Below are 26,724 nucleotides of genomic sequence, written 5' to 3'. Positions count from 1 at the left end.
AGAACCAATGGGATTATGCCAACTTATTCTATTGTATTGCCTATCTCTGTAAGGGTTTATATGCAAGCACTCTATTTCTGGTAGTTAGTCATCATTTTCTTGCTATTGACGGAGGCTTCACCTTTGATGCCGGAAATCTGGATCCAGAGCGCATGCATATGTATTCGACTGTACATTGTGATTGTATAATTTTGTTTACGCTAATTGTATTTAGATCACAGCGTGTTACTATCTGCTTTTTGGTGAATAATATCTTTTTGTGCTTTGGAACCACAATCAAAGTCTGGAAAGCGATTATTTCTTGTGCGACTTATTACGCTAAACAGCGACATTTAGGGTGTATAGATCATTAGGTAGCAATAGTGTGGATCCCTATGGACCCTAAAGAAGAAATGAAAGCTACAATCTGAATGGTTGCTGTGGGCAAAAACACATCTTACCCTCTTTAGGTGGTTTGATACATCTCCCCCAAGTATCTCTGCCACCGACCCCCTTTTTCCACACCACCAGCGACCAAGCAAGACATTGGGGCAATAAGAAAAGCCAGCACACAGTAAATGTGGACAGCACATCCCTGTGGACCGTATGGACTTCATAGAAAGAGTTAACAAAGGTACTGTAAGTCTACCATAACTAATTTATCTAGTGCATTATAGGAAATGATAGCTGGAATCTGGTTGCCATGGGCAACACCTTATCGTGTTCATCTCACCCCTAGTACCTGCAGCTAAGATAATAACAAAGGTTTGCAGGTACTTGTATTTCCAAATCACAACAGAGGCTTATTTTCTAGCATGTTGTAAACACAACAACTATGGAATAAATAACAGGGACAAACGTTTTCTTTAGTTTGTGAAGCACCCGATGGCTGGAAGCGATTATCGGACACTTTTGCGATGGTTTGCAGGGCATTTGCTGTTCTCGCCTTATCACCTTGCGAACTTCACGACATCCATAAATAATATCTCCACATTTTATTATTATTATTTAGTGGGTCATTCGTTAGAAAGGGGAAGGAAAGAGCAGAGGGGCTGCCTGCACCTCTCAGTATCTGGGTGAGAATTCTCTCACAGGAACGTTACATTCTCCTCCTGTGATGGGAATAATCTCTACCCTGCACAAGTCACCGGGCAGAATCCCACAGGGAACATGAGTCTCGGCAGGATCTCCTCCTATAAACGGGTCTTCCAGCCACGGGAGAGACAATACCTGTATCATGGGCCGCCACCTTCATACAGGTAAGTGTCACCTCTATAAGGCTAATCTGGGAATGTGCTGTAGAGGAGATTTAAGCAATTATTTCTGTTTCCTTTTATCCCCCGGACTTTTATAAGCAGAATTTCAGGAAAGGAAAATCACGGTGAATTTAAGAAATTACTGGAGATGTTCCTACTTAGGAAATATGGTGTGATTTTGGGACCTATGTACTAACCCTTGGAGAGAGCTAAAGTACCAACCAATCTGCTCCTATCATTTCTCTCCAGAGCTTTAGGACATTTTCTCGTTATTTCCTAAGTCAACAAGCTCCCAATGGCTGCGTTATCTTATTCATGCTTACATGCAGGTGTCTTTCTAATGTTTCTGACCATTTAGTTTACAAATATTCCCAATTGGTCCCTGTATTGTATAGCTTTGTACATGAGACCGATGACCATGCACTTTGCCATATGAATTCCCAGCTCACGCCTCAGTAACTGACCCCCGGATTATTTATGTATTACGATTTGTGAAATCTGTAGAACCGTTTGGTTATCTGCGACTGTTTGTTTTTCAGAAGAGATTTACGTTGTCAACTGGAGGCACGAGTCGGACACATCAGCCACCAAGCCCTACTCAGGAGCCACCAGCGGAGTTGCCAGCCCATTGTCTATATCATAGAGACTGTAAGGAAGAATTTTATTTTATTATTTTAATTTTCTATTCAACGTTAAATGAACTTAAGCCACAAAATCATAAATAAAGGCGAATATATCGCCTTGAAAAATTTGATTTTGGGATTAGGTTACATTTCTGATATTCCACTCAAAGAAAGAAAGTGTGGCTGGCGCACATTGCAGACTTGCAGCAGGTGACATGTTATGTTATTAACAATGTATATGCCGTTTGTGAATTTTCTGTTCTTCATAGAATCCTATATCTCACCTGCCGCTTAGTCAATGTCATATGTCCCAAGTCTGTGCTAAGTATTGAAATATGTGCAGATGTGATTACCTGCCGTAGAGTTCGGCCGTAAATAGCATAACATTAAAAGGGCAGACTAGATAGGCCAACGACTGTAGTTCTCATCTGCCATCAAATTCTATGTTTCTATGTTACAGTACTTCTGAAGCTGTAATTTTTCTGTCTAAGCACCAGGTGGCACCATCACCTTGATTAAGTCACCCATATGGGCTTGAAACATTGTATTACCAGTTACTGACAGCAGGTGGCACCATCACCTTGATTAAGTCACCCATACGGGCTTGAAACATTGTATTACCAGTTACTGACAGCAGGTGGCACCATCACCTTGATTAAGTCACCCATACGGGCTTGAAACATTGTATTACCAGTTACTGACAGCAGGTGGCAGCGTTTCTCTCTTCTACCGTCTATAAAACGCTTGAAGTTAATCACAGTTGCTGCTCTTAACTAAAATTTGTTTTACATTATTAGGTTTTATTGTTTTTCTCAGTCATAAAACAGGGGAGGTTAAAGGATGGGGTAAAGAAAGAGGCCCCCTTATTCAGTGCCCACATATTCCTCTACTTTACCTACTTTATCCACCTCTATCCTCCCCCTCCTGTCTCCTCCACGTGCTGTTCCCCCTTTTTTCTCTCATCAGTCTGCCTTCCAACCCTCTGCTTCTTCCCCCACCATTCCTGTTCCTCCACTCTCAGCCACCTCCCTCCCTCCATGGCCTTGTTACCCCACCACTAAGCCCCATTTCCTCTTGTCCCTGCCTGTCACCTCCAGAGCTGCCAAGAGAAATTCTGGGCCCGGGTACAGCAACAGCCTGTGGGACCACAGCATGTTATTCATAGCTGCACCCATTTGTGGGTGGGTCTAGCATGTGAGAAGCACCCACTAATAGGAGCATGGCATAGCACTCACTAACAGGAGCATGGCATAGCACCCACTAACAGGAGCATGGCATAGCACCCACTAACAGGAGCATGGCATAGCACCCACTCACAGGAGCATGGCATAGCACCCACTAACAGGAGCATGGCATAGCACCCACTCACAGGAGCATGGCATAGCACCCACTAACAGGAGCATGGCATAGCACCCACTCACAGGAGCATGGCATAGCACCCACTAACAGGAGCATGGCATAGCCCCCAGCAGCTGGGACTAAGTAGACACTAATAGGATGACGGGACAGTCCCATAATATCTGCATCTTTAGCTGGATGTATTTAGATGCTATAATGTATAAGATCAAAAATTAAAATGCAACTATTTTATTTTGTACATCAGTCATGTAAATAACACATAATCAATATATATTGTCATAGAGAGAGATGAATGAAGGACTTACCTTTGACATAACATCAGGTTATCTTATACACCATGCTCCTTCCTCACTATCTACCCCATCTGTGTCGCCCCTGTCTGTCTGCCCCTCCCCTTTAGAATGTAAGCTCTCACGAGCAGGGCCCTCGTCCCTCACGTGCTTCTCCTATCCCTACTTATAGTATCTTTTACTCCTAACTCCCCAATTGGCACCTAACACTTATGGTGCATACACACGGTCAAATTTTTCTTCAGATCTGAACGATAACGATTTAAAAATTCGTTCAATCGTTCATATCTGAAGGAAAATCTGACATATCTGACATGCCTGGACGATGAACGATGCGCGTTCCCGATGGTCAGACTGCATACACACACACACACACACACACACACACACAACGATTTTGTTACCAACGATTTTATGAACGATTTTCTGTCAGATTATCTGCCAGATTTTTTAAAGTGTAATGAACGATTTTTTTGAACTACAAACGATTTTTGCATATTCCCTTAATGAAAATCGTTGAGTTGACAAGTCTGACTGAACAACAAACGTGAACGCGCATGAACGATTATCGTTCATCGTTTGACTCAGAAGGTGAACGATTTTTTCAAACTTATCGTTAAACGATATCGTTTAACAAATCATTGTGTGTGTATGCAGCTTTAGTTGCTGACGCCCTGCTGCTTGTGTTATGCAGCTATGTGTATAAACCTTGTCCTTGTCCTGTATTGTGTTATATTACTATTACTGTTTTTCTTTTGTGCTCATTTATGTACTGTGTAAGGTACTGCAGAACCTTTGTGGCACCATATAAATAAGGGATAATTATAATAAAAGGAGGGAGGGTAGGGACAGACTGACACCAAACATTTGGGAGGGATACAGACAGTAAATACATGACAATATTCTATGACTCAAATATATAATGTAGACAAAGCAATATGAGGAAACCTGCAACTTGGAGACTGGAAGAGGCTGATACGTATGATGGGGAATTTTCTCTAATTAAAGATGACATTGGAGTAAATGTTTCCATTATCCAGTTCTAGATCTAAAAATTGTAATTTCTTATGGTGGCTATTAGCGGTCACCTCACTTCTATATCGGGACCCCGCGTCACTACTGCGCAAATGGCCTAATGACTACGTATGTGTGGCTGCCATTGCTGGGGAGGGTCCCAGTAATTTCTGTGGAGGGTAGCCCATAGGCCACAGCGGCTAACCGCATCCGGAGATGGCGTTTGCTGCCAGAGCTTGGTAAATATGACCGCTTCGCAGCTCCCATAGAAACCTACGGGCGCTGCGGCTGCTGTCAGAAAATGGAAAGAACGCTGCAGATATTGGAGATATTTGCTGCAGCCCCTCCCTGGTACGTTCTGTGGATACTTAATATTTGCCAGTATCCCCCGGAAATTGGGTGTTTTCTGGAGAATCGCTGCGAATATTGAATGATAAATAAGGGCCTCGAAATGTGAGCGATCACATAAATTAGCGTAAATGGCGCTTTGAGAGACGGTTATACAGAACTTTGGCCCTGATTCAGACCCACTCGCGAGCAGCTGTCCGCTCGCAAGTGGGTCGATGTTCTGCACTGAGCATGCGCACGACGGAGGGAGCTCCGTCGTGCGCAAGCGCCAGACGCGACGAGCGAAGGAAAGTCCTTCGCTCGTTGTGTCTGATCAAAGGGGGCGTGCTGTCGATGTTGATTGACAGCACGCCCCCTTTGGTAGGCGTGCCGGGGGCATGCCTCCCTGACGGGGGCGTTCCTAAGGGAACGCCTACCGTTAGAAGCCGGCCCACTGACATCACTAGTGATGTCAGTGGGAGTGATTTTGGCTCTCATCAAAATGCAGGCTCGTATAGGCTGTGGGTGGTGACCCACAGCTATACGAGCGTCCAGGAGGACGCTCCATTTTTATGGAGGGCGGCCCTCATTCAGAGCGTGCGGCTCTGAATGAGGGCCTTTGTCTTCTATACTTGAAAAAAAAAAAAAAAAAAACAATTTTAGTGTTATTTACAGTGTTTCAGATGGTAGTAGGCTTATACAGGCATTGACGCTAAGACCCCCTCGCTGCGTCACTGCCTGTATAAGCCTACTACCATCTGGGGAGACGCCTCTGTAACTGCCGGAAGCCCAGCGCAATATCCTTTTATGGAAAATATTCCAGTTTATTGTCAGCAAACAACGGATTGGAGATCATATTAAAAACATAAGTACATTGCTCTTACCATATCGGAGCTTGTGTGCCACCATGTAACAGGGTAAGATGTAAATATCCTCTGCATAGCACGATGCCTGGGACCACCCGCAATACTTCCTGCATTCACCGTTCTCCGACCCTGGGATCTGTCCCTTGGACCTCAGACTCTTAATCGCTCACACTGGACGCCATACACTGACGGATGGTCGGCACCTAGCATGGGGCTGCTGCAAGCTTCCATGGTGCGTCCGATGGTGGCGCTTGCAGACGCACAAAGTGGGATTGTTAAGCCTGAAGACGCAGAAAGTGGGCGACTTAGTCCTTGCACATCCAGATGCTAGTATGTACAATGGGGGAAGGGCTTTTACTAGTATTGAGCATAAAGTCACATACGCGACTGCGATAAAAGACGTACACACACGGACGTTGGCGATCGATGTGTGCAAAAAGTCTTTGTAATAACTGCTTTGGAAAAGAACCACCACCCTGCAATAAAGTATAAATGTGACATAAGAGTATTATATTCAATTATTTTACATTTAAGGACCCTTCATAAAGTTTATTTCTGTAAGATCTGCAAATTCACATTCACAGGTTAAAGTACATCTACTGTACTCGGCAAAGGGGATCTGGGCTAAGGGCCATATTCAATTGCCGGCAAAAAGTTCTCGCTGGTGATGTAATTTCGCCAGACGAGAACTTCTCCCGTATTCAATTGCAAAGACTTTTTGCCAGTGCGAAAAGTCTGCGCCTTGTAACCAGCGGAAAAGATTCACCTGGAGGTGGAAAAAAGTGCAGGTTTGGGGTTCAAAGTTGCGGGAACACCCCTGCAGCCTCGGGACAGTACCCCAAAGGTAAACTGCATCAAAAAAAGTTGGAAAAATAGTTTAGAACACCCCAAAAAGTACTTTCATTTTGGGGGCAAAAAAGTTCAAAGTTGGGGGACAATCTTAAAAACTAGCGAAATAGACTCCAAGGGGTCCCCCAAGTATGCCCCAGGTGTTTTTTTTTATTGAAGGTGCGTTTTTTTACGTTTTTTAAATGCATTTTAGAGATTTTAACCCCTCTAGCACCTATTTTCATGTACCCCAAATTTGCTGGGACTACTAATTTTTGCCAAAAAAACCTGCTAAATGCTATTCTTCACCACTTGTGCAAAGACGCTAAATAGCAGCTATTGAGAGCATTTAAGCACAACTAATACCTACAGCAGGGCTATTCGGGGGTATCCATAGTGATCTCAGTGCATCTTTTGGGGGGTGTCAGGCTGATTTCTCCAAAACTGACAGCACTTATCAACGATTTGAGTTTCGCCGGGACACGTTCTCGCGTCCTATGCAATTGAATAGGGTGAAAAGCAGTGATGACCGCGATACTTTACCTGAGGCAAATCTAGTGATGACGGCGGAAAGTACACCATGTGACAAGTCCGGGACTTTTCGCCGACAATTGAATATGGCCCTAAAGAGCTACAGTAAAAAGGTAGAAAATGTTTAGCATCTGGTGTCTATCTAGACCAGGGGTGGCCAACCAGTCGGAGGCAAAGAAGGATATGGATCAAATACTCCTATCTTGAAAAAGCTCCAAGAGGGGAGCGAATCGCGTCGAAGGGGTTAATACACACTGTGAACAGTGTTGTGCCACTCTTCACACCACCTGCTGCTCACCGCTATCATCACCGCTACCATCAATCTGTACGCATTGAGACGTGGGCTCCGGATTAGGCTGGAACAACATCAGCCGACAGCCAGGACATGGCTCATTGCCGCCCACACTTGTTGTTGCCGGGAACAGGAGACCACTCTATACACCTGGGTGTCGGACGGACGCTGGTCACACCACAGCCGCCACTTTGCCCCGTGTGCTAGGCGGTTGCCTCGCGGCTCCACTGGTCAGTACCACGCCGCTTTGCGGGGCTTCTCATGACAGCCAGCTCTGGTTCCATCAACAAGCTCCGGGGCACTACAAGTGTCAGCCGGATGCCAATACACACTAAGTTATTGCTTTACATTCTTAGCACCATTATGCGGATATCAGTGGTGAGCATTTGAACTTTATTATTTACGAATTGACCCAAGACAAGACTCAAATTTTTTATTGGGAAGTAATATACGGAATGGATACATTCTAATTGCCACAAGAGTTGCAACAATTGTATCACTGTGATTTTACTCTTATCTAAGAGCTATATATTTTAAACCATTTTAGTGTTATTGTATGTTCAATAAATGTCATTATCTTTTTGATTCAGAGAGGCTAAGGTGATTTTTTGGTAAATCAAGCACATTCATATAATACAGCCACAGCAGCGCAACTTTTCTCTTTTTATATAGTCGGAGGCAAAGAGCCAAAAAATATATGTAATCAACCGAAAGAGCCACGCCCCATTTTTGTGCGCACACCTTCGGTATGACATTTGCAGGAGCATGACCTTGTGTCATACCCCCGTTTTTAGTCACGCTGGGGGCGAGCCCAGGACTAATAAACATTTTACATAATTTTCCCAATATACATTTTTCACTGTTGAAGTGAAAGAAAAAGCCAGAGCAACATAGAAAACATTAACATAGCCACGTTCACATAAAATACATATTGAAATCCAGAACCACATACAGTAAAATACATTGAAAATGTCAGTGCCCATTATGCTGTGCCCCCTGTAGTTGTGGCCCTTATGCAATGACCCCTGTAGCTGTGTCCATTAAGCAATGCCCCATTAGTTGTGGCCCTTATGCAATGCCCCATTAGTTGTGGCCCTTATGCAATGCCCCATTAGTTGTGGCCCTTATGCAATGCCCCCTGTAGCTGTGTCCATTAAGCAATGCCCCATTAGTTGTGGCCCTTATGCAATGCCCCCTGTACTGTGCCCATTGAGCAATGCCCCCTGTAGCAGTTCTGCTCCCGTACTCGTGCTCCCAGCACTAGCTCCCCCCCATGAAAAAACTCACCTTTGTACTGGCACCGCTCCACGATGTCAGGGCTCCCGAGTCACGCCGTGTCGTTGCTGCTTCTGCTGCCGCGCCGTCGCTGCTGTTGCTTCTTCTGCCGCCTGCTGGATCTAACTGGATCCAGCAGGCACGTGGGATCCTCACATCGCAGGTGACGTCATTACTGGGAACGCTGGCCTCTGAAGTGATCAGAGGCTTCTTTAGCCTCTGATGGCTTTAGAGACCAGCTTTCCCAGTAACAATGGGGGTCTGCCAAGCCACGAGCCGCATTAGAGGCTCAGAAGAGCCTCATGCAGCTCGAGAGCCGCGGGTTGGCCACCACTGATCTAGACCTTGTGTACCTTTTTACTGTAGATCTTTCAATCCAGCAAAGTGATGTAGGCGAGAGACTACGCTTTCCCCAGCAGGGGGCAGTGCTGGCTTTCTTACAATGATGCCTGAAGTACAGTTTTATGTATTTATACTGTATATATGTATATAGAGAGAGATGTATATATAAAGGTCTCCGTTGCATCCCACATCTTTGGTTTGTACGCTACGGTCACTTGAGCTTTCCACGCTGTTCAGGAGAATTTTATTGCCTCAGATGCTCCACCGGGAAGTTAATAAACAACTTTTTTTGCCAATGCAGATTGTGGCGGCTTGCGGTCCATATTTGTTTATTGCACAAATGCAGATTGTTTGCCTTCCCCGTATTCAGCGCTGGGCTTGCCAAGAGTAAAACGCCACGAGCCCGATATTTGCTGACATTTAACTCTCTTTACGCCAGTAAGGGCAGATGGTGGGGTATGTTGGGGCGATTAACTCCTATCTCTGCCGCAGTTATTAGGTAACGGGGAGCAACATGTAAAAAGGTCTGTTTAATTATTTATAAATTATTTCATTTTGTCATTATTTATATTTGTGAATGCCTACTTGTTACAGACCCCTGGAAAGTGACGATAAACAGTAATATGCTGCATAGTGGAGGCAGCCATTTTGTTGTCAGGTCAGCAGGAATCGGTGAAACGTTTACATTTCCAGACACAGAATGGCTGCTGCTATTATATGTAGGGGCAGCAATAAGAGATCATATGGAAATGAATGATTATGGAATAATAAATAGACTTTATACCAATAAACTGAGACAAATGCAGGATTTTCACGGTGTGTTTCCCCCAAGGTACCATGAAGTGGGCGCGTTTTACAAAGTACCCTGACTGTGGCCTTCCTCGTGTGGGGTGGCGATGATGTTGGAGCGGGTGGGACTCCTTCCCTATTTGCCCATTCCCATGCTCTGCCCCCCCATATTACCGGGATTGTGGGCCTGGGGCAAGCGATTGCATGGACTAGTAATTACCTGTTGGTCCACACTATCCAGGGACATGCGGTCAGGATAAGCATATTTCGTCCCCTATCATACTCTGTCCCCTATCATACTCTGTCCCCTATCATACTTCCTCCCATATCATACTCCCTCCCCTATCATACTCCCTCCCCTATCATACTCCGTCCCTTATCATACTCCCTCCCCTATCATACTCCGTCCCTTATCATACTCCCTCCCCTATCATACTCCGTCCCCTATCATACTCCGACCCCTATCATACTCCCTGTCATGCTCCAGAGTTTTGCTATAAAAACTGTGGGGGTGTTTATACGTGTACCCCTCCAGCCATTGGCCTCACAGCATGTCACTGACGCTATTACACCCCTCCGACTTTGCACTCGTATTCATGTCAGACTCCACAGTCCCACCCACATGTTGGCTGTGGGTACATTATGCGTGGCACATAATTATCACTATAGACAAAATGACACCAAACAATGTTCTTTAATACGCTCTTTAACAGACAGTTCTTGGATGCATACATTTTTGTTTTTCATTCTAGTTTATCACCCCTTTACCTAACTCTAGTCTCTTCCCGCCTATGCCCTCTTCTCCTATTGTGTGTAAGCCATATCCCCTTTACCTAACTCTAGTCTCTTCCCTCCTATGCCCTCTTCTCCTATTGTGTATAAGCCATATCCCCTTTACCTAACTCTAGTCTCTTCCCTCCTATGCCCTCTTCTCCTGTTGTGTATAAGCCATATCCCCTTTACCTAACTCTAGTCTCTTCCCTCCTATGCCCTCTTCTCCTGTTGTGTATAAGCCATATCCCCTTTAGATTTCATAAGAGCAGAGCCCATTCCCTGTGTGTTCCCTACATAGTGATGCTAACTGCTTATGTAACTATGTGCATTGTATATAGTACTTATGTATCTTGTTAGCAGTTTTATCCCCTTGTACGGTGCTGCTGAACCCTTGTACCTTTATAATATAATAACTAGTAGTAATAATAATAATAAAAAAAAAGTATTCACCCCCTTTTTTTTTTTGCATTTTTCACATTTTAATTTTTAGCTTGATGGAAACGATGTGAATTATTCCGGAAATGTTGCCACTGTACCTACTCTAATTTAATCACAAATAAAAATAAATACATAAAAGAGGCAATAATGATTTCTTGTGTATTCACCCCTTTGCTAAGATTCTGTACATCTAAATACAGTATGGTGCTGTCATGTGACATCGGAGGTCACCTATGTTATTGTACACAGATGGACTCCAGTTAATGAAAGTATTTCAGTCATTTGCATAATCTATAAACTTTTCTGTGAAATTTCTCTTAGTAAGTTAAAGCATTTCCAGACAAGAGCTTCATCATGAATATCAAAGAATATTCAAATCCTAGAAAAGACTGTTCGAAAAACAGCAGTGGGGAAGGCTAAGAGATCTCAATGACTTCAAATATACCTCTGAGCCCAAAAGCCGAGTACACACTAGACGATATGTCGTTTGATCCGGCGGCTCGGATGACATATCGTCCACACCGGGCAGTGTGTACCGGCCTTTAGTTCATCACAAAGTGAAGACAATGTTGCAATACTATGACTTTCTTGAGAACTGTTAATCCTCCAAAACTGAGCAACCATGCAATAGGGGCAAATGTTTAGGAGACCACCAAGACGTCATTGGCAGCTCTGTCAGTGGTGCTGTATAGTCAACAATATGTCCTGGAGTGGAACAGTCAAATTTGGACCTTAATCCCATGAAGAATATGAAAATTGCTGAATATAATTATTAGTGTTTGGGTTTTATCTGCAATGTAAGGAAGATTTAGAGCTGAATTCTGGGCCTGATTCAGACCCGGTCGCAAGCGCTGAGCGCTCGCAACTGGGTCGATGGTGGCCCAGAGCGCATGCACACGACGGAGCCGGCTCCATTGTGCACATGCGCGAGACCCGGATATCGACGGGCAAGCCGTCGCTCTGGGTCTCGCACCAAAGGGGGCGTGCTGTCGATGTTGAGTGACAGCACGCCCCCTTTGGTGGGCGTGGCTGGCCAGACGGAGGCGTTCCCATGAGAACGCCTACCGTCAGGTGAGAGATTTTGGCTCTGTTTGAGCTGAAAGCTCTCTGGGGCTTGCGGCAACAAGACCCTACCACAAGGGTCTCATCGCAAGCCCGATGGTCTTGACCATCGTGACCATCTTCCTGGCCGCTCGCTATAGCTGTGGGTGGTCACCCACAGCTATGTGAGTGGCCAGGAGGCCATTCTAAAAATTCAGAAGGACGGCCCTGATTCAGAGCCGCTTGGAGCGATGTTCGCACAACTGCGCATGCGTATGGGTCGTAATGCGCATGCGCCAACCAGTCATTGTGGTCGGAAATCGAGTGCTCGCAAAATAGCGAGTGCCTGCTAATTTGAATGACAGGATGAGGCGTTTGTGGGTGGTAACAGGGGAAGGTGCTTGAAAACGGGGAGTGGAGATCCGAACGCAGGCGTGCCAAACGGTCAAAACGGGCGTTTTAAGGATGTGCATAATTAACAAAGCAGCGTCAACGACCACGTCACTTGGTTGTTTCTTAGCCTGAACTGTTTGCATGATTGCGGTAGGAAAATCCAACCACAAGCACTGCGAGCAGTTCAGATGCCTTTCGATGTACTCGATTAATCTAATAAATAGCGGAGATGACGTAGGATGCGAGCGGCCAGGGGGCGTCTTTACAAAATAGCGAGCGCATGTTTCGTTCGCTCGCTCAGACATAGAGGCGTCAACAGACCGCAAAGAGCGAGCGCTCAATTTAAATAGCCGGCCCCTTTTTCTGAACGAGCGAGCGCAAATAGCGTCCGGCTCTGAATCAGGCCCTCTGTTTGATATTACAGAGTATTGTGTGTGAATGGCCGGTAACAATAACTGAAAAAATCGGGCTCTATTCCATTTACCGCAAGAGAAACAATTGTAAGAAGGGGCAAATAATTGGAGTAAAATGGATGATGAGGTTGTAGTCGTTTCTTCCCTAGAAGCTTTTCTCATACAGTAAATGTTTTCTCTCTCCTATGTGCGGTCAGGTCCAATCCATAGAAGCTGAGCAGGAGATGCTGGAAGTGAATGTGAAAACCGCCCAGGTGATATCTGTCCAGGCTTATAGTCTCCGAGACCTTCACTGCAGACGCCATGGCGGCGCGCACAGCCAAGCACCAGGTCACTGACCGCCCTGGTAACATTACGCTACGTAAATAATCATCTTACTCTGTTAGGGCCAGATTCTTATTTAGGGTCGAAATGTACTAAGCTTTGGAGAGAGAGAAAGTACCAACCAATCAGCTCCTGTCACTTTACAGGCTGTGTTTGAGAAATGACAGGAGCTGATTGGTTGGTACTTTATGTCTCTCCACTAAATCACTCTCCAAAGTCCAAAAGCTCACGCATATGCCAAATAAAGCAATCATAGACTGCGCCTACGCTGCCCTATGCATACGGGCCCATATGGAGGATTGGGGAGCGCACGGTTTACTCTGATCGCGGCTGGGTCACTCTATACGTGAAATAAGCGTTTCTGGGTGACAGCTGGGTGCTTATATGGTACATATGCGGCTATTGGGAGTGTCGTAGGTGCGCGGACAGAAGTGGGGGCGCCTCGTTCAGCTGGGTGGTCCGCACTCAGCATGTGTTGGGTGTAAGTGCCAACACTAATGATGGCGGCCAGAAAACGAGTGAATGGTGCAACCACAGGCATGAAGACCGATGGACGCTCTCATAGACCGGCCGATACACGCATTAGTATAAAGTAGTAAATCTGCCTGATGCCGACATTCCTACTTGCGGCCACTTTGCGTCCTGCTCAGAATCAGGCCGTGCGCATTAGGCATGGGCAGTCTGGCACTCTCCAGCTGTTGTGGAACCAGAATTCCCAGCTTGTCAGCTAGTCTGCTGCCACGTATCTGTAACCTGCAGCAACAGGGCCCCACATTACCTGTAGTCTTGGTAATAAGCTAATAACACATTTAAACCAACACGCACCTACTGTTATGCCCTCCCTCCGTCTCACTCCGCTCCTATCGTTCTGCCACATAATAATTAGGGGTGTGCATCGGCCACTTTTCGTGTTTTGGATCTGGATCTTTCTTCGTATTTTGGATCTGGATTGGTTTTGCCAAAACCACCCTTCCGTGTTTTGGGTTCTGCGTTTTGTGTTTTGGATCTGTATTTTTTTTTTAAAAAAAAAGCATAAAAACAGCTAAAATCACAGAATTTGTGGGTTTTTCTGCTCCTATGCTATTATTAACCTCAATAACCTTAATTTCCCCTCATTTCCAGTCTATTCTGAACACCTCACACCTCACAATAGTGTTTTTATGTCCAAAAGGTTGCACCGAGGTAGATGGATGACTATGCTAAGCGACACGAGTGGGCGGCACAAACACGTGGCCCATCTAGGAGTGACACTGCAGTGGCAGACAGGATGGCAGTTTGAAAAACTAGGCCCCAAACAGTGCATAATGCAAAGAAAAAAAAGAGGTGCAAGATGGAATTGTCCTTGGGCCCTCCCAGCCACCCTTATGTTGTATAAACAGGACATGCACACTTTAACAAACCAATCATTTCAGTGCCAGTGTCTGCCACACGACTGTGGCTGAAATGATTGGTTCGTTTGGACCCCCACAAAACAAGCTGGCAATTAATGTGTCCCTGCACAAACTGGCTCTACAGAGGCAAGATGTTGTCCTCATCCTCCTCATTCACTGATTCCTCACCCTCTTCAGTGTTGTGTACATCCTCATCCTCACAGAGTATTAATTCGTCCCTGCTGGAATCCACCACCACAGGTCCCTCTGTACGTTATGGAGGCTGGTCTCCCTGGAAGAGTTGATAATTCATTTTTATGAACATCATCTTCTCCACATTTTGTGGAAGCAACCTCCTACGCCTTTTGCTGACAAGGTTCCCGGCTGCACTAAACACTCTTTCAGAGTACACACTGGAGGCGGGCAACTCAGGTAAAATAGAGCCAGTTTGTACAGGGGCCTCCAAATTGCCTCTTTTTCCTGCCAGTACAGGTACGGACTGTCTGACATGCCTACTTGGATGCTGTAATGTAATCCTTTAACAGACAGATGCACGCTTGTCGCTGCTGCTTTGAGGATGCAGATGCAGCTACTGCGCATACATTTCACACACAAACACAGAAAAAAAGATTATTTTATTTTGGTTGGAGCACACTTTGGGGGTTACACCACCCTTTAACAGACAGATGCACGCTTGTCGCTGGTGCTTTGAGGATGCAGGTGCAGCTACAGCCCACACATTTCACAAAGACATAAAAAAAAAGAAGAATTTTTTTATTGTTTATGGAGCGCACTTTGAGGGTTACACCACCCTTTAACAGACAGACGCACGCTTGTCGCTGCTGCTTTGAGGATGCAGGTGGAATCTAGACGGGATTTGGGAACACACTACCTCCATCAATTGTCTAAATCCCACTGCACTAATGGCGGATACCGGACGCACGTCTAACACCAACATAGCAGTCAAGGCCTCAGTTATACGTTTTGCTTCAGGATGACTGCTGCCGTACTTCATCCTCCTCGCTAAGGACTGTTGGAGGGTCAATTGTTTATTAAAAGTAGTGGTGTTCCTACTTCCTCTCTGGGATAATGAACAACTCCCAGCAGCAGCAACAGCACTAGGAGGAAGTGGTTCTTGATCTTTCCCTATTTTATTTTTATCGGAGAAAGCTTGGTCCTCCATTTATGTTATATTGATATATAGTGAGTGGCCAGGTTCCAATCATTATTGTCGTCAGTGTGGGGGCCCCAAAGCTGTGGGGCCCCTGGACGATCGCCCCGCTCGCCCCTCCTATAATCCAGCCCTACACGTGCAGCCACAGTGCACACAATTCACAAACACAGAAAAAAATTTTTTATTTTGTTTGGAGTGCCCTTTGGGGGTTACAGCACCCTTAACGGACAAGCCAGCCGGCCCTTTGCTTATGGGACACAGGCGCACGCTTGGCCCTGCTCCTTTGTTGATTCACATGCAGCCACAGTGCACACAATTCACAAACACAGAAAAAATATATTTATTTTTTTTAGCACTTGGGGGGAGCACCCCTGATGGACAGAGCACCCCCTGGGCAACACTACAGCACCCCTTTAGGACTGGGACACTGCACAGGACTTTGGAGTGGACACAGCCCCTTAGGACAACTGACTGCACAACACAGTCCAGCCAGCCCCTATGGCCTTTGAAGGAGTGGACACAGCCCCTATGAACAACAGCAGCACAGCACTGCACTACACTACACTACACTACACTGCAACACTACACTACACTACACAGCACAGCCAGCCCTAACTCCCACCCTCCCTCTTCACTGTCCACAGCCGAGTGAGAAAATGGCGCCGACGTGGGTACCTTATATAGGGTCCAAAACCCGCGAGACCCGGAAGGCGGGATGTTGACGTTTTGCCTCGATTTCAGATCCGAGTCAGGCGGGAAAAGTCGAGCCTGACTCGGATCGGCCTCGGATCGGGGGGGCTGGGGGGGGGGTTCGGATTTCAGAAATCCAAACCCGCTCACCCCTAATAATAATGAGTGTAATTCACTAATAGCATACTAATTGGTGAGTGTGCAACTGCATATATATATATAGTATAATTTATTTAGCTGGATCTCTGTACAAAGTACATACAGTATGTTGTGAGTTGTCTGTTGTGCAATCCCGTCCTCTATTCATCCTCCTACAGTATTTGGGAAGCCGTTTACATTCCTTATCCTGTCTGTGTTTCTGGATGCAGCATAAAGTGTCTATCATTGGTATAATTATCATCATCATCATCGCTAATGGCTCAGACAGTAAATACTGAGCAAATTGCAGCCATCACAATTGAATCTCCGCAGGATGTAACACGTAGCAGTAACTGATTATGTTTTATTGACAGCTGACCCGGCCCATAGAACTGAAGTCACTGCAGGTTATGTGGACGGCACTGGCAGGAGGCTGAGGGGTCCATTCATCATTGTATATTTGCTGTTAATCAGGTGTTTTCGGGGGTTAAACCTCAAATATTATGGATACCTAGTGGGATCCCTCCATCCCCGCTAGCAGCCGCAGCCCCCGTAGGTTGCTAGAGGGGATGCAATGCTGCCAAATTGACCAACTTCCGGAATGCGACATGTTTTGGAGATTGGCCCCCGCAGCTAATGCCATCTGAAGATGGCCTTTGCCGCTGTAGCCTATGGGCTACACATCGCATAATTAGCCGGCAGAGAGTTCCCCCGACACCCACCACGGCAATGGCGAACCAGCCCTGGCAGCTCTCCGGGCACATCACAGGAACGGGCACATTTCGGAGCCCCTGCATGTGAGAGAGCGTTCCATTGCAGCTCAGGCTAATACTACGCTGGTTATCTGGCAGGAAAGCCTTGGAGAGGGGGGGGGGGGGCTGGTTCTGCTTGCGTCCCGTAAAAGTGCAAAAAATAAAACAAAAACAAGTGGCGTTATCTCCCATAAAAACCTGATCTATGTGCAGCCGCGTATCGTGCCAGGTTGCAATGGAAACGGACAGCTGATTGAATTTGATTCAGATTGCACCATCGCTATGGCAGGTGTTCGTGCGCAACACAAAGGCGCCGTTTCGATCTGATGGTGTCAGAAAAGTTGTGGAAAAGTGATGGGTCAGTGCAAGCGGCTGTAGACACAGGCAATGGAGGCCATGGTCAGGCTGATAATCTGCGCCCAGCATGGGGCTGGTACACGTCTCCATGTGGCAACCGATGTTGGCATTTAAGGACGCACTAATCGGTATTACAGCGTGTACAAATGCTTACAGTGGGCGTCTCAGTCCTTGTACATTCGCCTACATGGATGTACACCATTAAAGGAGTTTGCAGCGGTATTTGAATAAAGTCATGGACAGACGACCGCCAATGGACGCAGCTGTGGGAACTTGTACGTCCGCCTCAGGATCAGGCCCTCAGTGTTTTAGGCTCCCCCATAAACCCTGGCTCCTTAGGCAACTGCCTAGATTTGCCTAGTGGTAGCACCGGCCCTTCGGGACGGGATCAGTATGATTTACCGCCAGTCGCATGGCCGACTGTTCAAATCCCGACAGCGAAAGCCCTGCAGTGAAGATCCCGACAGGTAAGTATATTTACTAACCTAACCCTCCCTTAGGGGTGTCTATCCCTAACCTCCCCCCCAAGTACCTAAACCTAGCCCCCCCTTCCCTGCAACCTAGCCATAAGTCCCCCCGGGGGGGGGTGCCTAACCCTAACCCCCCTTCCACTAGCCTAACCCTAACTTCCGGGGGGGGCCTAACCCTAAGTCCCCCCGGCTGCCCCTAACCTACCCCCCCCCCATCCCACACGGCTGTCCGCACCCGGCTTACCTTCGATCGGTAAGCAGGGTGTCGGGCTCCCGGCGTAGGTCTAATGACAGGCATCGGGATTTCGACGCCTGTCATTTGACCCTTGCTGGGATTAGACAGTCGGGATGTCGACCATCGGCATTTAGACCATACGCATCCGGACTGCATCCCTTAGGGACCACATCCCGGATGTCTCGCCCCCCTATGCCGGAAGATTTGCCGAGGATTTCAGGCTTTCTGCTCTAATCCTCTCTTCCCACTCTCGGGCCTTTCCCCGAGCGCTTCTGTCACTTACACGACATGTCAGCGCATATAGTTTCTGCGAACGCGTCTCCTGACACTTTATTCTGACGACTGTAATCACACTAATACATTCCCCCAGCACAGAGCCTGGTGCACTAGCACTGTAATTACACAGATGCTGACACACAGATCTGTCGCACAAGTGTTTGTTATTATCACCTGCCCAGAGTTTAATCATTTTACTCTCCCAACGAGGAAAGTCCTTGGAGTGCGCAGAGCTAATGATTAGCGATACCCGTCATGCACATGATGTGTACGCTTGGTACGTGCAAGATGCAGGCAGCCTGACCTGCAGATGGGGCACGGGGATTGCCGAGCGAGGAGCCTGACTGGCTGATCAGTCGCTGATGGAGAGAGAGAGTTTTACTACATACTGCACATGACTGTTTTATATATAACTGTGTCATTACCCTGTGCAATCATTATAAATCGTGTTCCAGCATTGCCACACATATGGTCTTAGTTTACATTTAGGAATACATCACAAGCTTGTTAGAGATCATTGTTAGCATTAAAGATGTGATTTTCAAACTCGGTACTCAAGGTGCACTAACAAAGTCCAGGCTTTAAGCACATGACTTAGGACCTCATTCAGAGCCGCTCGCTATTTGCGGTCGTTCGTTTAAAAAAAAGGAGTGGCTATTCAAATGAACCGTTCGCACTTTGCGGTCTGTTCATGCCTCTAAGTCTGAACGAGCGAGCAAAACTTGCGGTCGAAATTTAGAAAAATACGCCCCCTGGCCGCTCGCATCATACGTCATGTCCGCTATTTATTAGATTAATCGAGTACATCGAACAGCGTATGAACTGCTCGCTATTCTTGTGGTTGGTTTTTTCAACCGCTATTTTGCGAGTAGTTCTGACTAAAAAAAAAACCAAGTGACGTGGTCAATGACGCTGCTGTATTAATTATGCACACCCATAAAATGCCCGTTTTGACCCTTAAGCACGCCTGCGTTCTGATCTCCACTCCCCCGTTTTCAAGCACCTTCCCCTGTTACCACCCACATACGCCTCCTCCTGTCACTCAAAATAGACATTCGCTATTTTGCGAACAAACAATTTTCGGCCGCACTGACTGGTTTGCGCATGCGTATTACAATCTGTACGCATGCGCAGTTGTGCGAACATCGCTCAGTGCGAACGAGCGGCCACTTACGAGCGGCTCTGAATCAGGCCCTTAATTAGTACAGTAAGTCAGTTTGATTATACCATCTGGGCACAAGCATGGATATACTTAAAACCTGAACTGTTATGGTGCTTGGGTGACCAAGTTTGGGTAACTTTGCCATAAAATATATTTTGTGATGACTGTACCTTTACAACGTGTGCACCTTTTCCTATAGCGCGTGATGTGCTTGCAGGACTTAATATGGGTAGTACTGTACAAGTTTACAGCAATGTGTACGATGAAGCAAAGGGCCAGGTTCATTACAGATGGCAATAGCGATTGCGCACGCGGTCTCACTGCGATAGTATCCACTAAGATCGCAATGCCATCACAGCACAACATAAGGACGCCCACTTCCCCTTACACACATCCGTAATACTTAGCAAGACTGCGAAACCATTGGTAACATGGAGTACCATCGCAGCATCACGCACACTTTCACAGGCTCTGACCTTACTCAGGAATGGCTAACCTCATCACACGCTATCAGTACTCAGGCTGCGTAGGGCATCGCAGTGGATAATTTATGCATGCTCATGCAATGGCGTTCAGACGCACCGGCGCGCCTGCATTTCATCACCTCCCACAAACAGCAATTCCTGTCAATCACTCTGCAATGGGCAGCGGCAAAACTAGGGTATTTGGAGCCCAGGGAAAATCTAAAAATGGAGTCCCCCCCCCACCCCTGCCAAAAATGGGCATGGTCATAAAGGGCGTGGTCACTTAAAAGTGGGGCGTGTTACCATGACACACACCCCTTTCTCGTCACTCTGAACATTCCTTTCCATTCCATATTCAACTTAATGCAGTGCCCCTTATACAGTACCCCCGGTAGTGGCCGCCCTTATACAGTGCCCCATGTAGTGGTTCCCCTTATATAGTGCCCCATGTAGTGGTCCCTCTTATATAGTGCCCCCGGTAGTGGTCCCCCTTATACAGTACCCCCAGTAGTGGTCCCCCTTATACAGTACCCCCAGTAGTGGTCCCCCTTATACAGTACCCCCAGTAGTGCCCCTTATACAGTGCCCTCAGTAGTGGTCACCCTTATACAGTGCCCCATGTAGTGGTCCCCCTTATATAGTGCCCCTGGTAGTGGTCCCCCTTATACAGTGCCCTCAGTAGTGGTTGCCCTTATGCAGGCCCCCAGTAGTGCCCCTTATACAGTGCCCTCAGTAGTGGTCCCCCTTATACAGTGCCCTCAGTAGTGGTCGCCCTTATACAGTGCCCCATGTAGTGGTCCCCCTTATACAGGCCCCCAGTAGTGCCCCTTATACAGTGCCCTCAGTAGTGGCCCCCCTTATGCAGGTCCCAAGTAGTGATCCCCCTTATGCAGCGCCCCCAGTAGTGCACCTTATGCAGTGCCCCTATTAGTGGTCCCCCGGCTCTTGCAGTGGGCGCAGCAGCAGCCAATGAGAGTCTGGCTGTCTGTCTCTCATTGTCTGCTAAAACACACACATCACTGCCACACTGGCGGCAATGTGTGTGTATATGTGTAGTGCGTCCGCATTCACTGCGGTCTGCACTACACAGGCTAACTAGGACGGGCCGGTACCGATGGCGAGCGTAAATGCAGTTCCAATCCATAACAAATCAGGCCCAGAGTCAGGTGACTAACTAGGTGAAATAAGCAAATGGTCAGGGCAGGTGGTTAAGGAGTAAAGTAATACCCTAGGAAGGTTTAGGGCTGGTGGGAGGATAGAGCAGACAGAGTAATCATACATAGTCTGAGGTCAGGAGACTGACAGGCAGCAGAGTCATCATACATAATCTGAGGTCAGGAGACTGATGGGCAGCAGAGTAATCATACATAATCTGAGGTCAGGAGACTGACAGGCAGCAGAGTCATCATACATAATCTGAGGTCAGGAGACTGACGGGCAGCAGAGTCATCATACATAATCTGAGGTCAGGAGACTGATGGGCAGCAGAGTCATCATACATAATCTGAGGTCAGGAGACTGATGGGCAGCAGAGTCATCATACATAATCTGAGGTCAGGAGACTGACAGGCAGCAGAGTCATCATACATAATCTGAGGTCAGGAGACTGACGGGCAGCAGAGTCATCATACATAATCTGAGGTCAGGAGACTGATGGGCAGCAGAGTCATCATACATAATCTGAGGTCAGGAGACTGATGGGCAGCAGAGTCATCATACATAATCTGAGGTCAGGAGACTGACAGGCAGCAGAGTCATCATACATAATCTGAGGTCAGGAGACTGACGGGCAGCAGAGTCATCATACATAATCTGAGGTCAGGAGACTGACAGGCAGCAGAGTCATCATACATAATCTGAGGTCAGGAGACTGACAGGCAGCAGAGTCATCATACATAATCTGAGGTCAGGAGACTGACGGGCAGCAGAGTCATCATACATAATCTGAGGTCAGGAGACTGATGGGCAGCAGAGTCATCATACATAATCTGAGGTCAGGAGACTGATGGGCAGCAGAGTCATCATACATAATCTGAGGTCAGGAGACTGACAGGCAGCAGAGTCATCATACATAATCTGAGGTCAGGAGACTGACGGGCAGCAGAGTCATCATACATAATCTGAGGTCAGGAGACTGACAGGCAGCAGAGTCATCATACATAATCTGAGGTCAGGAGACTGACAGGCAGCAGAGTCATCATACATAATCTGAGGTCAGGAGACTGACAGGCAGCAGAGTCATCATACATAATCTGAGGTCAGGAGACTGACGGGCAGCAGAGTCATCATACATAATCTGAGGTCAGGAGACTGATGGGCAGCAGAGTCATCATACATAATCTGAGGTCAGGAGACTGACAGGCAGCAGAGTCATCATACATAATCTGAGGTCAGGAGACTGACAGGCAGCAGAGTCATCATACATATTCTGAGGTCAGGAGACTAACAGGAGACTGACAGGCAGCAGAGTAATCATACATAATCTGAGGTCAGGAGACTGACAGGCAGCAGAGTAATCATACATAATCTGAGGTCAGGAGACTGATGGGCAGCAGAGTCATCATACATAATCTGAGGTCAGGAGACTGACAGGCAGCAGAGTCATCATACATAATCTGAGGTCAGGAGACTGACAGGCAGCAGAGTAATCATACATAATCTGAGGTCAGGAGACTGACAGGCACAGAGTCAGAAATGAGCTTGGCAATCAGTCACGGCTAGAATAGGAACAATAACAAACTGGACTGAGGACGTGATTCAGACCTGCACGCTAGATGTGTATGCAAATTTCAGCAAGACAGGCGATCGCGCTGCAAGGCATTAGCACGCTCACTATGTCTTAGCGTGCGATCAGATTGTGTATGCAGACGCCCACCAGCCTATTTTTAAGGCGCCCTCTTGTGCGCGTCATCTCCAGGAAGTGCATGTAACCATCGGTACATCGAGTACCATCGATTGCGATCACAGAGCTTGTGGCTGACCATACCCTACTGCGAGCGCTGTAGTGTAAAATTCAGCCAAGTGACGTGTACTATGACGCTGCCTGTTAATTATGCACGCCTCTGAAAGGAGTGAAGACGCTCAGGCATGCCTGCGTTCGCACCTACACTCCCATGTTTCTAGTGGCCAGCCCCTGTCACCACCCACAAATGGCTTCTCCTGTCACTCATTCTGCCGGGCTGTCTATGCGCAGCGATCGTACGCTTCCTGATCGCTCGCCCTGGTTCAGCTCAGTATATAAAGCTCCTGTTACCAATCATAGCTCCAGCAATCACCACAGTGAGAGACGGGGAAGGAGCAGATGATGATTACTGCTGTGGACTATTGTTCCAGCCAGATCGGACGACATGTCGGCAACATCGTCTAGTGTGTACACTCAATGGCGCATCGTCAGCGTCACTGCCCATCGGACCTGCATGCAGGCCCGAAGGGCGACACTGTCAGCGAGTGCCATTCTGACGAATGCAGCATGGCCCCCGCCATTGCTCCTGACATTGGCAAGTGTGTATGCACTTGCCAATGCCAGGTCCCGTTGCACGACAGGACAGCTGGGTACCCCTCGTTAAATGTGTACCCAGCTTAAGTCTGACTCCTCGTCCCACACCTGCCAAACTGACTACAAATCTGGTCGGAGCAGAAAGACCAGATCATGCTGTGGGCCCGCAGCGGCATCTGTGTCTGCGCTCTCTGCCGCAGCGGCATCTGCGATTTTATGCTAATTCCGCTATGAGCCCTTGGCTGGTGTACAGCGGTGCATCTGAGTGCGCAAGCACTGAGACGCCCACTTTGTATCTTTAGACGCAAACATCGGTCGCACCTTCGGAACTTGCACCAGCCCCACGCTATATGCAGATTCTCCATCAGAGTATGGCCTCCAATGTATGTGATTGTACCTCTGAGCCCGCAACATCCATGATACTGCTATAACATGGGCCACCTCCCAGTCACCGCCCAGAATCGCCCAGCCCATTTTTATTACAGTTCTGAGACCGGACGTATCAATCGATACTGTGACTTTGTATGTACACACCGCTTGACGCATGGGTGGTGCAGCTTTGTCGTGACCTCGATGCATTCCTAGTTGTAAAATATTGCGCATTTGCGTGAATATTGGCATTGCATCGGAATCGGGCAATGTGTGTTTCCAGACGAAAATAAAAGTAAGTGGTTGTTTTATTGAGAGTGACAACGCGGCGTCATATATCTTTTACAGAAGGGGGTATCTCACTCCTTCTGCAGAAATGTTTACTGCATGATGTAGTGATGATGTCATAATGTATAATAACAATTATATTGATGTCATGTACAGTGTAATTCATTGTTCTCATTGGCTGCTAAACTTACTATTACAGGACGAACACAACAGACTTTGCCTTCTCCAACACTGAGACTGGATATTTAGGACTGTGCAATCATACACCAAAAACCTGGGAATAAACCTCATCGAGTGAATGGTTGAAGACACAGATATAATAGGTTCTCTCGTGATTCATTTTGTACTATGTATCCATCCTGACGGTACACTGCTGAACTCTCTATAAGGCAAGCTTATCACATCATAAGTCACTGTTGCACTTTGATACATGGTTAGTACATCGCTCCCTATAGACACTTCTGCAGTAAACTTTCTATGCAGTCGGGAATTGTATTCAATAAAATATTAGGTTATATAAAGATTATAGAAGCATTCAGGGGCGAGCTGCTTGGATGTGTCGGCTGATACGTCAACAAGCTAATCTTGCGCCTGCGAATACTTACGCCGTGTTCCATGTGACTGATGGAGCCACATTGGGTCCCCAGAATCTTGTTGTTCCTGCTGACATTAAAGGGCTCTTGTAAAACGAAGAGTGCTGGGGTTGCCTTTAAGAACATGAAAGTATACCTGCTGTATATGTTAGGTACAAAGGCTGTTGAAATGGTTTGTTGTGCATTCCGGCTCAATTTGAGAAGCTAAAATGACCCCATCTCCCCAGTGACCACACAACCTGGCCGCCCCATCATCACCTTATGCTAAGGCTGGCAAGGAGGAGCAAGGGCATCGCTGTAATAGGGTGGAGGGCTTTTGCTCCTGGTTATTAACCCTACCCCATTGCAGCTCTTATTTATTTAGCTTTTATTTTAAGGCACAAAGGCCCTCATTCAGAGCCGCTCGTTAGCGGCAGTACGCTCGTTCCGAGCGATGTTCGCACATCTGCGCATGCGTACGGTTTTTAGTACGCATGCACGAACCAGTCAGTGCGGCCGAAAATCGTTTGTACACTATATAGCGAGTGCCTGCTATTTTGAGTGACAGAAGGAGGCGTATGTGGGTGGTAACAGGGGAAGGTGCTTGAAAACGGGGGAGTGGAATTCGAACGCAGGCGTGCTTAACGGTCAAAATGGGCGTTTTAAGGGTGTGCATAATTAATCCAGCAGCGTCATTGACCACGTCACTTGGTTTTTTTAAACTCTGAACTGCTCGCAAAATAGCGGTTGAAAAAACCAACCACAAGAATAGCGAGCAGTTCATACGCTGTACGATGTACTCGATTAATCAAATAAATAGCGGACATGATGTATGGTGCGAGCGGCCAGGGGGCGTTTTTATCAAATAAACGAGCGTATGTTTTGCTCGCTCGTTCAGACTTAGAGGTGTGAACAGACTGCAATTTGCGAACGGATCATTTCAATAGCCACCCCTTGTTTTTGAACAAACGACCGCAAATAGCGAACGGCTCTGAATGAGGGCCAAAGTGTCTGCAGTGCTGTACAAAGCAGATACTTAGTAACAGTGTGGCATGACCTATAAGTACATTTTAAAGTACATTGACCTAGGACAAAGAAACCGCATATAGCAATAAAATGACAGACTAGGCAGGACAAGGGGTAAGGGTAGGGCAATTCTATATCTTGTAGGGTAAGAGAGGGGAGGCAGGTGAGTGTACAGTGTCAGTCGCTGATGGAGACTTGGGGAAAAAGAGCAGAGGTAGCATGGATGGTGCAACGGGAGAAACAAGAGGAAGGAGGGCCCTGCCTGTAAGAGCTAACAAGTAAGTCAAAGGTGAGGAGGTAACATGAGATTTAAAAGGACAACTGGCAGGCTTTAATGGAAACCTGGGTTTTGAGTTTGTTTGAAGATGGTGAGACTGGTAGAAAGTCTGACTTGGTGAGGGAGTGAGTTCCAGAGGAGGAGGACGGAGTGGGAGAAGTTTTGGAGATGAGTGTGAGTGGAGGTAACCAGGGTAAGGGAGTGGGAGGAGGTGTAGAGAGGTAGCAGATTGGACATGTAGGAGGTGGAGGAGTGATTAAGTGCTCCATACTGTATGTGAGGGTGAAGAGTTTGAACTGAATTATGAGGGATATGGAGCCAGTGAAGCAGAGCGTAGAGGGGAGAGGCTGATGCTCAGTGTCAAGAGGAAGGAAAATGAGACAAGCATATTGAAAAAGTTACAATGGTGGAAAGGTGAGCTTTGGGAAAGCTAGAAAGGAGGAGGTTACAGTAG

The 26,724-nt window shown here is 47.0% G+C and overlaps 1 protein-coding gene across 3 annotated transcripts; it reads left to right on the top strand.

Moving 5' to 3' along the window:
* Positions 1-1,139: 1,139 nt before the first annotated feature.
* Positions 1,140-25,381, top strand: LOC148453711 (uncharacterized). 3 transcript variants are annotated; one of them, XM_088461821.1, is made up of 4 exons: positions 1,140-1,238; positions 1,775-1,883; positions 13,028-13,160; positions 24,595-25,381. In XM_088461821.1, exons 1-4 carry the CDS (start codon positions 1,150-1,152, stop codon positions 24,642-24,644), a joined length of 381 nt encoding a protein of 126 aa, XP_088317947.1. In that variant the 5' UTR covers positions 1,140-1,149; the 3' UTR covers positions 24,645-25,381. The 3 variants fall into 3 exon arrangements, with proteins under 3 accessions (XP_088317947.1, XP_088317949.1, XP_088317948.1); XM_088461823.1 differs by having other exon boundaries at positions 13,028-13,176; XM_088461822.1 differs by having other exon boundaries at positions 13,028-13,191.
* Positions 25,382-26,724: the final 1,343 nt, after the last annotated feature.

The sequence above is a fragment of the Taudactylus pleione genome, unplaced genomic scaffold (assembly GCF_031769625.1).
Source record: "Taudactylus pleione unplaced genomic scaffold, aTauple2 ptg001107l, whole genome shotgun sequence".
Taxonomy (NCBI): domain Eukaryota; kingdom Metazoa; phylum Chordata; class Amphibia; order Anura; family Myobatrachidae; genus Taudactylus; species Taudactylus pleione.
The sequence above is the reverse complement of the archived record's forward strand: the minus strand, read 5'-3'. Positions and strand labels throughout refer to the sequence as shown.